At 40.0% G+C, this 15,698-nt stretch overlaps 2 protein-coding genes across 2 annotated transcripts in view; both read left to right on the top strand.

Moving 5' to 3' along the window:
- LOC131289530 (cell adhesion molecule Dscam2) overlaps positions 1–6,906 on the top strand; it is a 56,267-nt gene extending 49,361 nt beyond the window's left edge. The window contains exons 16-22 of the mRNA XM_058318809.1: positions 2,526–2,648; positions 3,169–3,371; positions 3,477–3,578; positions 3,656–3,971; positions 4,272–4,283; positions 5,357–5,414; positions 6,354–6,906. Coding sequence (XP_058174792.1) covers positions 2,526–2,648; positions 3,169–3,371; positions 3,477–3,578; positions 3,656–3,971; positions 4,272–4,283; positions 5,357–5,414; positions 6,354–6,438 — 899 coding nt within the window. The 3' untranslated portion in view covers positions 6,439–6,906. The remainder of the gene's footprint in view (positions 1–2,525; positions 2,649–3,168; positions 3,372–3,476; positions 3,579–3,655; positions 3,972–4,271; positions 4,284–5,356; positions 5,415–6,353) is intronic.
- A 5,248-nt stretch (positions 6,907–12,154) lies between these two features.
- LOC131286543 (rab proteins geranylgeranyltransferase component A) lies at positions 12,155–14,225 on the top strand. The gene is made up of 3 exons (XM_058315508.1): positions 12,155–12,321; positions 12,403–13,584; positions 13,660–14,225. The coding sequence occupies exons 1-3, from the start codon at positions 12,273–12,275 to the stop codon at positions 14,208–14,210; spliced, it is 1,782 nt and encodes a 593-aa protein (XP_058171491.1). The 5' UTR covers positions 12,155–12,272; the 3' UTR covers positions 14,211–14,225.
- The last annotated feature ends 1,473 nt before the right edge of the window (positions 14,226–15,698 follow it).

The following is a 15,698-nucleotide window of genomic DNA, read 5'->3' as shown; positions in this document are numbered from 1 at the left end:
TTTTTTATCACCAACGACTTTTACCACCAACTTTATACTATTCCATGTACCCTGCAACGCGATTTTCAGTTCTCGTTTATACCTTGACATTCGATCATTGTTTTTCGATCACCACCCTAAATGTGCCATGGGATTGAAGTCCATTCATCCGGGGAAGTATTTTGAGTGACTTAAGGACATTATACGATGCCAGTACCGCACGACGTAACAAGTGAGGTTTGTATCATTGCCCTACTGGAGACAGTAGTCACAAAGTAAAATTATTTTTTTAACGATGGGTTATTGGTCATGTCTCAGATTATTCAAATAACTCATTTGTCTATGATGGTTTCTCTAAACTACATAGTTTACGTTCTACTAGCTGCCATTGAAATTAATAGCAAAACGCAGTCTTTAGCGTGTTTGACTGTTAGGGTGAATCTGTGGCATCGAAGCAGGTTGCTACCAAATCATCTGCCTATTTTATGCCTCGAATAGATCGGTTTAAGACTATTCGATGAACAAAACGTTTTATTTGAACTCTTTTGACATCACAACATGCTTCATTTCCAAATCACAGTTCCTTCATCATGTACACTTTTCGACACAAAGGTTTTTTTTAAGTAATTCGACATCGTAAAGTATTTTTGTGAGCAATTCCTCAGTTGATGTTATCACTGACGTACCTTCTAAGAGTGTCAAGTAATTTCTAGACCTGTTTCGGAATACTTTTCGGAATTAAGGATTCATTCTTAGGCTTCGAGCTATTCCTCGTACGTGGACTGTTATAAAAATCAATTTTGTCATCTGTTGGTAATGTTTTTATGTGTCCCTTTATTTTTCATTTGTTCACCTCTGTCAGTATTACAAATCGTGACCATTTGACCGCTAGTGCTAGTCTCCGTAACAACTTTGCGTGGAAATCATATCGATATCTTTGGTACAAGTTGCAATAGCCGTTTAGGTCCCACTTGGGTAAAAAAAAAGATGCCAAAGTGCCTACCTTACAGATTGTCTAGGCTCCTGAATGGTCAAACTACTAAATAAACATTTGAGGGTATTACAATTGGGAGCGCGGAAACGATACACTTCTCGACACTGCCCCATACAAAAGGTAAACAACACTTTGAAAAAAGCGAAAAAATGGCTGGCCGTCTCGACGATCCAAAACGACGCCACCTACGTGTCGAGACGATGCGCGGAAACGAAACGACGCGGCTAGCCATTTTTTTCGCTTTTTTCAAAGGTGTTGTTTACCTTTTGTATGGGACCGCGACGAGAAATCTGACAGTTCGTATCGTTTCCGCGCTCCCAATTAAAATACCCTCAATTGTTTGGCACATTCTAAAGTTCCTGTAGTCAAGTTATGCTTAGTAAAGATGAAGGTTCAAATTTGCGATGCTGTTTTTACAAATTATTTTTTTTTATAAAAATAGGAACTACTTTTTACTGCACTACAAAGGCCATTTGTACTTTTTATTTGTACTTCAAATAAGCTACAAAAGTAAATGTAAAAGACTGTATTTTTTCAATTTTTCCTTGAGTTATGATAGAAAAACGAATTCTCATTTAGATGTACTACTGCTCAATTTTACGTCCAATTGTATAATCGTATATAAACATTGTTGCAAAAGTAAAAAATCTGGGACACGCTAAATTTCGAATTACCGATATCGTGAATTAAAATAATCAAAGAAGAAGAATGTTCTATGCAAAAAAAAATTCTACGCATTTGGCATCGTTGAAAACAAGGCATGCTTTGTTATTTACAGTCTTATTTACATAAAAATTTCGGTAGTATTTTATGTGGAAGAAAATTCACACTACCGCAGAATACGAAGAATCTTCTTCTTCTTGGCGTAAACGACCTTGTTGGTTATGCCTGCCCGTTAAGGGCTTACAAGACTTGTTTCCCTGTTGTACGTGGATAGTCAGTCCTCTCGTACAGGGGAGGGTCCGGTCTCGGTTGGGATTCGAACCAACGCTGTCGAGGTGGCGCTCATGGGCCGATTTTCTGACCAGCGTTACCGCTCGGCTGTCGCGGACCCTTTACGACAAAATACGAAGAATATTGTTATGAAAAATCTTTTGTTTGTGGAATTGCGATTCAAGTTGTTTTTGTATTCAGGATTTAAAAATATATGAACTAATTTAAAACCTACCCAAACATTCCGCAACACGAGGTTCAAGTTAACAGCCTACAATTACTTGTTTTGAAAACAATTAGTTGTTTTGTATTTGCAAAGAAATAGCCAGTTGCAGTCAAATGTAAAAGGCGCATTGGAAATAAAATGTTTCGAGTCTCTCGGCGTGACTCCTGGAATTTTTTCTCTGGGTTTTAAAATAGCCTTGCTGTTTTTGTTGTTTACGTAGATGTTGAATTTTTTCTGGCTCTACAAATATATTGTACTTATGAAATCATCCATATTTTCATGATATTATAATTTGTATTTTGATGGATTGCTCCATTTATATTAAGTTCTATCGCCAAGCTTTACTTTTCCATCACTATAAAATTGAATATGATTTGTATTGTGTCAAATTAGGCCATAATCCCTCCATAAAATCCAATCATACCACTTGGGATCCACGCCGTCCGCTGTACGAAGAACTGAAGAAGGCACCGCCACCACTGCCAAGACGTTTCAACCATCCACCGGCGTGTTATGGTAAAGTTGTAGAGGTCTTCTCTAGTAGCATTTAAGTTCACCCAACCAAGTTGATATCTCACGCATAATTTTAATTTTGTTGTATATTTGTTATTTTATTATTGTCGATTTGTCTTTTTTCTGTAATGCTTGCGAGTTTCACAATGTTTATCTAACTGTACTGTACCTATGTAATAAAACTTGCTCTATCTTTTTCTTTCAATATACACTCTATTCGATTGGATAATGCAATATCGAAACAAAATTTCATCGATCATATTTACTCACTAACACTGTGCACTAACTCATTGGACGTATTCTATAGATAAGGGTAAGACAGATTATCAATTCGATTGGAAATATTGTGTGCCACTAACCGCCGAAGAATTGCGTAGATTATCTTACTAACAACATCTTCTAATAATAGAATCTGGGTATAACAACTTACTAATAACAAAAACAACTGCGTGCTTTATAGCGTGTCATCATACCCGTGACTTATTCTTCACTTTCAACGTCTTTATTTTCGCACCGCCATTAGGCATGGAGGATGAAATTTGCCCGTACGCCACATTCCATCTGCTCGGATTCCGTGAAGAGATGGACCCGACGAAGGCGATGAATTTCCAAACCTTCCCACATCAGAACGGCATGGGAGGCCCGGGTCACATGGGCACGATGGGCTCCAACATGGCGATGCAGGTACCTAGCCACGTCCACTCACGTTCCGGATCGCAGTCAATGGTAATGTGTCTACATCCAATCGGGGCGGGTACAGCTGGTGGTTGAGCTGCCCCTACCCTTAGCCATTCGAGAATAATGAGTTCCTAACGTTTCTAGCCACGCCAGAATCGCTATGCGCGCAAGAACAGCCAAGGTGGCCAGAGCAGTATCTACACACCTGCACCGGAATACGATGATCCGGCGAACTGTGCCGAGGAAGATCAATATGTAAGAAATGTTTCCTACTTCCAACATACAGTGTTCTTCACATTTCATTTTCTCAACTGTTGCATTCTCGCTTGCAGAGGCGCTACACTCGCATCAACTCGCAGGGCGGCTCATTGTACTGCGGTCCTGGTCCCGAGTATGACGATCCGGCCAACTGTGCCCCAGAAGACGATCAGTACGGTTCACAGTACGGAGGCAACTATGGCACGCCGTACGAACACTATGGATCGCGAGGATCGGTAGGACGCCGTAGCGTTGGTTCGCCGGAACCCCCACCACCACCACCGCGCAACCACGACACGAGCAACTCGTCTTTCAACGACTCTAAAGAAAGCAATGAAATATCCGAGGCTGAATGTGACCGCGACAATGGACCGCGTGGAAACTACGGAGGTAAGTACACCATGTCGGCACTTTTGATGATTTTTCCTACCGTTTAATACTGAACGGTATTCGATGTTGATGTTGCTTGAAAATACGAACAGAAAATATTAAACAACCCGTAACTGTAAACCAACCACATTACCTCTGTAAGTGCCGACAAGAGAACCACGTCTAATGCTAGTCTATCTGTTTCTCTTCTCATTTTTGCTACGCGTTGTGGCTCGAATATTCTTTCACACTTTCGATATTGCTATTGGTATCCGTCCCCGACTTGCCTTGACTTCCGTTGTTGAACCGTAATATTGACAGAACCATCCGAGGGTGAGTTGCTGGCGCATTAGTTATGCCTGCATTAGCATTTCACCAGTGCCACCTCATGATCACATTCTGTTTCCCCATGATATCTAGTATAGATCGATTTCTTTATCACCGATCGTCATCTCACAACCCTGCGCCTATATTTCCAAAGCGTTTCCCCACCCCATGTCAATATTTTCATCTGCATAGCGTACCATTTCATAAATACATTCATCCGTAATTTTTCGCTGGCATTTCTTCATTCCATCCATATTGTACCGTTAGCCAGAGAATGTCACACATCCAATGCTTACCTCTGCATTCTGTGTGTGTGTAAATTATGTGCTTGTTATTTACCCTGATCCTGCGCGACCGTACGGATCAGATCAGTTGATCAGTTGAGACTAAGAAACGGTTCATAGACGAACGTGTCATTAAACCAGATAGATAACCTTGAACATGAAGCTGGTGTTTTGCATCAACCTAGCATCGAGTACAGATTACAGATTTAACTTGTGTCGTTTTTCTTTGAGTGCTTCATCAATTCCAAATTTTACTTGGTTTAATCATCTGTGTTACATAATATTCAAGTAAAATTGTTTTGCACCGTTTCTGATTGTTGCAGTTAACCAATTCATTTTTAAGATTTCTTCCATTGTTGATCGTTTATGATGTTATAGTTAAAAAGTGAATAATTTATACTTTAAAACCCCCATATTAATACCCCCTAAGGAGAGGATATGTTTTGTAATCCCTTTTTCTTTCGGAATTCTATGTGTTGCATGCATGTCTTTCTTGTGTGTGTCTGTGTGTAGATGTCACATTCGATTGAATGTTCGGTGCGGATAACGAATATGATTTATTTGTTTTATGTTTTACTTACCCTCCTCATCAACGTCAGCAAATGTATTGCATGCACATCGCCGTGGCAGCAATCGTTCGTTCACAATTCATGGCCTTAGCGAGTTCCATTTTTACTTTTATTCATTTTGTGTCTACCATATATTGTATTATTTCTCTTTCTTTTTTTTTGTTTCCTATTCTCGTCCAATTGTGACCGTCAATGTATATCAAACAAAACTATTAAATCAAAACAGCCTCATCCAAATCCAACGATGCTATTAACGGTGACGAAACTGAGAAATTGTTGAAAAGGTAACTATTTGTTTTATGTTTTAGTGTAGTGGTTTTTTTAACGTTCTGGTGTAAAAAGTCTAAAGTTTGTTGTTTTATTTTTGTTTTAATGTTCTGGGATGGTTTTCTTACTTCTTACTCGTGGAATGTTTATGTAGTGCGTAGTGAAAATTTCTTTGAACATATGATTTCGGGTCTGTTCTGTTTGCTTTTCCAACAATCTTATTAAGTTATTCAAAGAGCAATCCAAAATAAAAAATATTACCTAACTAACCTCACATGGTGCGTGGATTTCGCTTCATTATTTGTGACTAAGTTTCGTAAGTAATATAAAATGATGATTTTAGCTTTTCAAACGGGTTATTTATTACTCTGAGCTTACTTCCACTGTGATGAATTTGTTTTCTTCGTTTTTGCTCAATTTGATTGTTTGTATGTTATGGAAATTTATTCACTCTTCTGCAGATTTCAACTTGGATGACTTTCGCTTATTTAAACTTAAAGGTTATTTTTTTTTTGGTATCATTCGAACAATGCCAAAAGCATTATGTTGAGATGAAAACAATATTGGAATTGATTGGTGTACGTAGTACATGAAGTTTTTAAATTATTGTTTGTGCAAACGTTAACTGTCCAGTTGTACGCTCCTTTGAAACTGTTACAAATGCAACGGTTATATAGGACACCATAATATAACAAGAAGACATTACATTTGTGAACATAACCATAACCACCACAAGCACTTAGAATAGAAAATTATCTATTCGCGGCTAACGATCTTAAATAAGGCTAACCACTGCGCGAGTGCAACGTTTATATAACTCAGTTTTCTTTTGCAGCACCATATTACCTCCTTTCTTCCTAGGGATTTAGTAGAATCTCCACGAGCAAATATTAATTTTTCTTCTCTTTGTATCACGTCTCTCATTTCTCGTCACCGATCGTGACGCCTTTTTCCAGAAACGAAGTCAAACCCAAGTACACCAAACAAACAGCAGCCGCCGGTAGCACCGGACTCACAGCCTACGATACTATGGCAGTGTAATCTGTAAGTCAGTAAGACAAGCATAAGCTGTTCCCCCCGTCCAACCAACGGACATGGCCATTTGTCCACGGGGAAATGGAAGTCCATAGATGCTCCACAGTGAGGTGTGTGGTGTTGGCTGTTTGCCATCGTCGTACAGCCTTGCAGCGAATGAGAGTGATTTGGCATGTGCTGGCAGGACGTGGGTTACATACGTTGCCGGAGCTGGCGCGATCGACACATGCGTTTCTAGTTATTTAAGTAATGCCCTTCAATCCGCGCGTAATGGATTGCTCTGATTTCCTTTGTATGTGTGTGTATATGTATCGCTTTTCCTGGAACCAGGATAATGTAGGATCGAACCAACTAACCAGTTGCTTTTTTGACTTGCGTAAACCCCCATGTTAATTGCGGTACGCTTCTTGTGGATAGTTTAAAAAATCAAAGGATAATACTATTAGGATTAGTTCTCTTCGCCTGGATATTAACTTTTATCAACTAATAATGATCGGCGCAAAGTAGTGGAGAGGAGGGCGGAAGAGTGATTTTAACCCATACACCGGCACGCACATGCTCAGTCACCAGTACGGTAGTCGATAACCGGTAGTTTAATGCTATCGAACATAAAAATATATAGAAGCCATCATCAACTCGCAGCGTAGGGCCGCGTTCTTTCCTGCTGTTGGAACGATCCCAGACACCAAATCAGAAGGTATAAAGTTAGCTTTTTTATTAGACCTACATGTCACTACTATTCGTTTGCTAAATAAGATAAAATCAGACTTTAAGATAAAAGAAGCACAAAGAGATGAGACGAAGCTAGTGATCCTCGATCGCTATGACTGCAGCGAAACGAGCAAACACACCTGACAGGCACTTTATCTTACCCACCGCGTTTTATAGCAGTATATCATCGAACAGTACATTTGATGATCGCGGAGGATCGAGTGTTGCATTTGCTATGCTGATTGGAACACACCGTTGGAACTGAACGATGGAGAAAAACGAAACGCGAGTGTCGGGAAAGCCAACCGTCGGTCGTTGGTTCTAAACATAAAGCTTATTCAAATTCTTCTAAACTAATCGAATGTAGGCATCGTCGTGGATCGTTCCGATAGAAGGCGGGGCAGTAATAATTGATACCAATCTTGATATATATGAAGTTTATAAAAGACTCACCTTTTCGATTAACCGCCCTTTTCCCCCACCCAATCCGCATATTGCATTCTCTTATACATAATTTACCACCTGACGAAAATGAAAATTAGATTTAATCTGGTAAGGCTAAAACGTAGTTTAATAAACTAAGCATAGGATGGAATCAATTGTATGTATGGAAAGAGTCTGCAACCAGCTAGCAGCAGATCGAAAAAATGGACAAACGGAAAGTAGTTGATCTTGAAACGTGTGCAGTCGGTAAAATGTTTTCCCATGCAGATCACACTCATAACACCTTATCGGGAATACTGGAAGGAAGGAAATGCTCCGATTCGACGCAACGAAGATACACAGGGGGACTTCAGAATCTTAGTTCAATCCTCTGTGCAAGATTTAGAACAAGTTTGCCTTCATACGGACGACTCAATGGTTTATTTTAACTAGAAGAGCCTGTGCGTTTTATCAGACTTCTTTTCACTTCTTTTTGTGTTAGGTTTGAAAGCACAACCGGTAGCAAGAGATGTTAAGCGTGCAAAAAATCCACCATAACCCCAAAACGGTAGCTAGGTTAAAACAAATTGAACACCGGCCGAAAGCCGCGGAAATGCTTTTAGTCTACACTGCATTTTCCTGTTGGCCACGGCTCGGATGATGTTTGCTCAATCTAGTGCGAATGGCTTTAATGTTGTTCTGCTAAGTCTACTTCCATGATTTTAGCTACGTTTGAACTGTGTTTCCAACAAATAGAGGACGAATCTAGCAAAGAATGAAAGCTCTTCGAAGCCGAGTATGTCTCTGTTACATCGTCGGTTCCCGAATCTTATTCAATTATCCGGTGAAATTCGAGCAAATAGCTTTGCTTTTGAATTTTCCTGGATTTCCATTGCTTTAAGTCCTGCGCCTGGGTCGGTATGATTTTTATCTGTGAATTTAAAACGTTAGCATCACATTACGTACTTGTATTCTGTAATGGTTAGGTGTGACCCGTGGGAAAGGGTCAACTGCGTAAGAACTGCGCAGAAAGCAACCAAAAAAGAAAAGGATATGGGAAAACATGAGGTAAAGCTGTAAAAAAAACCGCAAGATCTCTGGGAATATTAGGAGATAGGCACGAACAAACCAATTTGCGAGTGTGTACCATAACGTACGCCAGAAGCGTTCAAAACAAAATGAGGTGGTTTCAGAACGATGGTGTATCCTTCCTGCTCCGGACTTGCCGTACCGGCGGGTTTTGTTCGCGAAACATAAACTATTGGTTTGAGGTGTGACGGAAAGAAGGATACTGCGCTGCAAAGCTGGACCGAAAATGTGTAGCTTCAACAAGTAAATGTCGTGTTTTCCTTGTCATATAAAAATGCGTCAGTATCGGTGTTACATAACTAATGAAACTATCAGAAAACCAACTATAGCGAACATTTACTGCATTTGAATGCGATGGATACGAAAATGTGACGAACACAAACGATGGATAGGAAACCGAATTAGCGATAGCATTCAAAACTATAACTATCACACCGTGGTGGTGCAGTTTAAGCAATGATTATGCAAGCATGTGTCAGTTGAGATTATTTTGATTATTTGAACGGTAGATACTGAATGAAGTGCATATATCAAAGAGAAACAACCCTGCTAGTTTTTATTTAGATTTTTTTTTTCGTAAACTTCTTTAGAGACAGCGAATTGGCCATGAATGAGCTTATGTGTAGAAATGGATGGTCACGGGACAACCGCTTTAACGAAATTAGCTTCTAGTCACTCTCTCTTCCGCTTGTTTCCGCTCAGGCTCATTGATTTGGGCCGGCAATGTACGATTCACTGTTCAATATTTGTACCAAGTGCCATATTACTTGTTTACGGTAGAATCTTTGCAGTTTCTAACCTAAGCATATTTGAATCCTTTTTTTATTTTTTTTTTATTAATTTCCAACTAATTTTTCTATTTTTGCTCCGATCATAATTCCTTCTTGTTTCACATGCTGAAAAACAAAGCAAAATTAATCAAAATTATGCAACAATTGTTGTACAAAACAAATAAGCAAACATGATACAAACAAACATGAATATTTCAAATCTTATCAAGAGTATATAGATGGTAAGGCAATAGGATACATGCATTTATTTACACTTGTTTCATAAAATTGTAAATCCCGTATTGAGATTTGATTAATTATTTCTTATCTGTATTATCATTGATTGCGGTGTTTAAAATTGTTTATTACTTTCTTTTCATTTCATTTTGTTTGTGCTGCACAATTTCACGTACAGTATACTGATATTTTACGTATTTCCCATCGATTTAACCATTCCTTTCATTTTATGTTTCTCTTTTTCCGACTAATGGGTGTGTTTCTTATTTCAAATCTTATCTCGTAAATTATCCGATCGCAAATATCGTGATGAAAACTCAATTTAGTCTAATCCCTATGATACATGCTCGCATCAAATTAATCACAAATGTAATCACTTTTAGAAGAGTGTGACACTATGTTTAGTAATATGAAATAGAGCTGATTCGTTTCGTTAGGTAAGATTTGCTAAAATTAACAAAAAAAAAACAATGTAACGTGAACACATGGAAAAAATCCAAAACAATCATCGTTATAAAGTAAATTCTGCAGCATTACCCAATGAATGTAGTGATATAAAACTGCTTGCTTGATATTAAAAAAAAGAACAAAGAAGAAGAACCGAATGAAAGTTACGTACTGATGTACTACTGAGAGATAAGTGAAATGCAAGGTGTAGGGGAAAAACTACGCAGAATTCATACCATTTTGAATAATAGTAATGAAACAAAAAAACAATTCAATAACAACCATGTACTCCTTATTCTTAAATAATATTAATTATAATAGAACCACAAAAAGCGATAGCATAGTAACAAGATACAACAGTAGGCAGCCAAAAACCAACTAAACAGCATAACAATATTGCGTTAAACCAACTGAAAGGTAATGGAATGCTGGCGATACCGATCTTCAAAACTACTCCAAATATTCATGATAAAAACATAAGAAAATCCAAATAAAAATAGTAAAATAATTTAATACTTGTGTGTTATTTTTACTACTATGTTTTAAACATATTTAAAACGTATGAAAAAACTACAAACAAATAACTCCATGTGGATTCACCAGGTGTAGAAATTGTTTCACTTTTCAAAAGTATGAAGCCAAGCTAAGCTGTAGGCTTTCAATCTGTTCACAAAATACGTCGTTAGTGATTCAACTGCAACCATATGTGAGTTTGCCTTTGTTCATCACATAAACTTGCTCAGTATTCTGATCCGAGTGCGATATTTTCAAAACATTCATCTACTTGCGTCGCGTAATGTCGCAGTTTCTACGCGGCATTGTCGAATGTTGCTATTTACAACGCCAATGCTTACACCACGAACGAAATACAAAGAAACCCCGCCAAACAAGAGTATCGTGCGGGCAATTCGTTGGGAATCGCGCTTAAAAACAAGTTAACACAGATGAATTTGCCATGAAAATAATGTAAATGTCGCATTAGGTACGGTCACACGAGACGAACCCTGCTCGAATTTGGACGCTCGGCGAACCTTTTTTTAAATGTGTTAGTGAAGCGAGCAGAGTTCGCGAACCTTTTTCGAGCAGAAAAGGTTAGCCGATTTTGGTGGATAGCACGAACCTTTGCCGCGAACCTTTTTGACAGTTCCGTTCCGAGGCGAATGTAGCTGAAAGGCTCAAAGCCTCTATAAAAATAAACCAAACCAGTTCCGTTTGGTTTCCCCATTTGTTTACAATGCTTGCTTTGATTTATTCTTACCAACTATCAATGAAACTACATCAAAGATTCGTTACGTGTGAACGCTAAAAGGTTCGGCGAATAATAAAAAAAAGCGCTAAAAGGTTCGGTTGTAATAGTGTGCGAAAGGTTCGCCATCAAAGGTTCGTCTCGTGTGACCGTACCTATTGAGTTCTAATCGATTTGATTAAAGTCCGTATCGAGTTCCAAACCAATCAAATCAGGTCAGAATTAATTTAAAGCTAATCGGATCTAATAAATTTAAATCGAATCAAATTGAATAGAGTCTGGTCGAGATGTTGCAGGAAAGCTTCCCGGTTGACAAAAATTCAAATTTTTTGCAGCTGTCATGTAGTACCAGCAAGTTTTTCCATGGCAGCTTGCTGGGACTCTTGCTGGAACTACATAGTACCAGCAACAATGTCAATTTCTGTCAACCGGGTTTTTATAGCGAACGACATTTGTCTCCTGGAGCTAACGGGAGTCGTCGAGCAAGTCAAGCCTATCTGTTGAACATGCTTCCCCTTCCATATACGAGTAAAAACACCGGACCTTCTGGTATAACTATATTATACAACAAACGCCGCACAAAGCTCGGGATAAAACGTATTTTATACGCGTTTGTACGTCACGTTAAGCTTCTCGATGAAACGGATCGAATATGATTCAAATCCATTTCTGACTGAATCCGTGAAGTGATTCTCAAAACTTCAAAATCGAGATTCGGCCACCACTAGTACCCAGTAGGTGCACCGCTCACTTGGGAATCATCTACGACATTCGAGAATCCCCTCTCTAGTGTGGAAAAATCAATCGGTGTTTTGCGTAAAAGTTGGTTCCTTTTTGTGCTATTTGTTGTATTCATTTGCAGTTCGGTATTCTGCTTGCACCATATCCTTCCTAATACCCGAAAAATCTTTAGTAACATGGAAGAAGAGCTTCCTACGGAGTTTGACCTAATAGTGATTGGGACTGGTGAGTCATGCTTGTATTTGGAAAGAAAGGCTCGAACATGTCGAGCGTAAATCATTGTTTTTCTACCTATCTTGCGAACAGGACTGACGGAATCAATTGTTGCTGCCGCTGCAAGCCGTATCGGCAAAACGGTTCTTCATCTCGATACCAATGACTACTATGGGGGTTACTGGGCTTCCTTTAACTTGGATGCATTTCGCAAGTATTTGAACAACCCGCGGTCAGCTTCAACACCTTGTACGATCGAAAACAACTTTCTTCAACTTTCCCCCAATCCAACGGCCGTTCAGAATGGGCGTGAAAAATGGAATAATCTTATCGAAAGTGGTGACGTAGACGGGTGGAATAGGGAAAAGATTGAGCAGGAATTCCGACGGTTCAATATCGATCTCACACCAAAGCTGCTGTATGCGCGGGGTTCGATGGTGGAGTTGTTGATATCGTCCAACATCTGTCGGTACGCCGAGTTCCGGGCGCTCGATAGAGTTGCTACGCTTTGGGAGGGCAAGATAATGACGGTTCCGTGCTCTCGCTCGGACGTTTTCACCAGCAAGGATGTTAATGTGATCGAAAAGCGTTTGCTGATGAAGTTCCTGCAAAGCTGCGCATCCTACGATGAAGGACAGGATGTGGAAAACAAACCAGAAGAGCTGGATGGGAAAACGTTCCTGGAGCATCTGCAGAGCCATAAACTGACGCCGAATCTAATCCATTACGTGCTGTACACGATAGCGATGGGAAATGATCGTACGCCGGCTCGGGAAGGCTTGGCTGGCGTGAAAAAGTTTCTGATGAGCCTCGGTCACTACGGTAACAGCCCATTCCTCTTTCCGGTTTACGGCTGCGGCGAGATTCCGCAGTGTTTCTGTAGGCTGTGCGCCGTTTTCGGTGGCATTTACTGCCTCAACAAGGCAGTGGAAGGTATTCATTTTGATACGCATTCCAACCCGGAGGGAACGAATCGGTTCGAATCTGTCAAGTGTGGCAAGCAGAATATCCGGTCGAAAGATTTGGTAGTAGGGCCGGGCTACTTGTCGCAGGATGTCTTCGCGCAAGGCAGCAAGACTGAGACCAAAAAGGAGAATTCATGCGGAGGGCTTGCACGTGCCGTGATACTTACCAATGTGCCTTTCGGTGGAGCGTCACAGAATCCCGGAGGTGGTGGAGTTGCAATCATGAAGCTACCTCCCGTTAGCGGCCACCGCGAAGGAGCAACAATACTACAAATGTCTCACTACAGCGGGACATGTCCAAAGGAAATTTGTAAGTTCATTCATGTGGCCCCTTTTATTATTTTCCAAATTTTATATAATTTTCTTAACTCCTTTGTCATTTTAGATCTTATCCACGTAACAACTCTCGCGTTGTCAGCAAACCCAGAAGATGATCTCAAACCATACATTGCACAAATATTTAGCTATGATTATTGCAATACGGCACCAGCAACGACAAGCGGCGAGGAGCATATTGAATCGGCCGAAACACAATCAGCAAACACAACTTCCACCATACTCTACGAAGCGTATTTTAACATTCCTTCTTGCGTTGCGTGTACGGTGACATCAAATTCGGTTGTTCCCGCTGGTATTCGTTTGACTTGTGGCCCATACCACGAGCTAGACTACGACCAGAGCATCGATCAAGCCCGACGCATCTTCCAGGACATGTTCCCCGACGAAGAGTTCCTTCCGCGTGCGCCAGATCCTGAGGAAATCATTATCGGCGAAGAGGAACCGGTGCAGGAACCCCGTGGGGACGTTACGGACGCCAACGACGAGCCGGTCGATAACGCCAGTGAGTGTCGCGATACCGAATCGGACTCAGCGCTTGCACAAGAGGCCAAAGAAGAAGCGATCGATAAGGCCGAAGAGTGCACCGAACAGAGGTAAGATGAAAAAAATAACAGAAGACGGTTCTGTAAACTGCCAGCTACAAACGTTTGAAAAAATTATCAATCGTAACATATGCGATCTACTCTGCCTAAAGCTTTTGCAGCATGACGAATATTTCAAATAAAGTGACCATTTACGCTTTGTGCAATGTATAAGGATTTTTTATCCGTGTTTGGGGTGCTATTATACTGATTTGGTTGGAAAACTGTAACAATTAAAGATCAATTGAGGTCATCATGATTGGAAGGACCGAAAACGACGGTACTTGTCAGTTTTCTCGACGCTGTCCCGTACAAAAGGTAAACAATACTTTGCAACCGTTAAAAAAGCGAAAAACGGTTAGCCGCGTCGTTTCGTTTCCGCGCATCGTCTCGACGTGTAAGTGGAGTCGAGATCTCGACACGACCATTTTTTTCGCTTCGCTTCGATCTAGCGATCCGTCCATTCGCTTTGCCATTTTTTGCGAGATAGCAAAATGATTGTATTTATGTCCGAGCCAAGAAATTACAGGATATATTTATACAAGTGTGTACATTTTTTATTCGAAAAGCAAGTAGCATAAAATCAGTCAAAATACTTATAACAATAGGCAAGTTTATCAACAAGATATTATCCTGCGAAATATCTACTTCTCTCATTTGCTGTAGGCTTGTAAATTTGCATAATTCTAAGTTACCCCTTACTACCGTTACTTTCACTGTTCTTCTCTGCCCTGAATAAAATAGCTGTTTAGATCAAGGTTTTTATTTTATTTTATGCATTGTTTCACCTAATGCGTTCATTCCATTGTTTTCGCTCAGATAAATGGACGGATTAGTATTTTAATACGTTTACGTCCGCATAATTCACGGTGTCGCAACGCTTCACGACCGGCGCGTTTGCACCAGTTTCTCCGTATCAGCAACGCGGTCTAGAAGTTTGCTTACATTCCATTTGATGTTTGTTTAAGTCCAGTAGGATGTGTGTCAGGTGACACCGTTGATAGCACACCAAAATGATGTGATCGGATGATAACCGATACGGATTCATTACACCGTATCCGGACGGCAAGCTGTTGATAGAATTAGGCCTTCTACAATGTAGGCATTTGGTATGCGCGGCAGTAATTGAAAATGAGGTTAAAAAGTTCCCTAACGATTCCATCCACCTTCAACTATTTCATATTTTTTAGTCTATCAGAAAAAAAACCGTTGCGAACGTTTTTATTATTAATCTGGGATTACGGCGCAATTTCCTGCTTCTTTCCTTTGTCATGACTCCTAGACGTTAACCTATTAACGAGTCATGAATAATCCACAAATCTCGAATTTTACTTAGAAACAAAGAAACGGTATGCTCTATTAATTATGCCAGTCTTCAAGCACAGTATCTTTAACACTAGAACTACCGGACCAGTCATTTTGACTACCGGACAAGTCATCAGTACTTTTTCAATCACATTTATTTCTTAAGGCTGAACAATTCTACCATATGTTAATGCATAAC

Source organism: Anopheles ziemanni, chromosome 3 (genome assembly GCF_943734765.1).
Source record: "Anopheles ziemanni chromosome 3, idAnoZiCoDA_A2_x.2, whole genome shotgun sequence".
Taxonomy (NCBI): domain Eukaryota; kingdom Metazoa; phylum Arthropoda; class Insecta; order Diptera; family Culicidae; genus Anopheles; species Anopheles ziemanni.
Note: the sequence above shows the minus strand (reverse complement) of the source record. Positions and strands in the feature narration are given on the sequence as shown.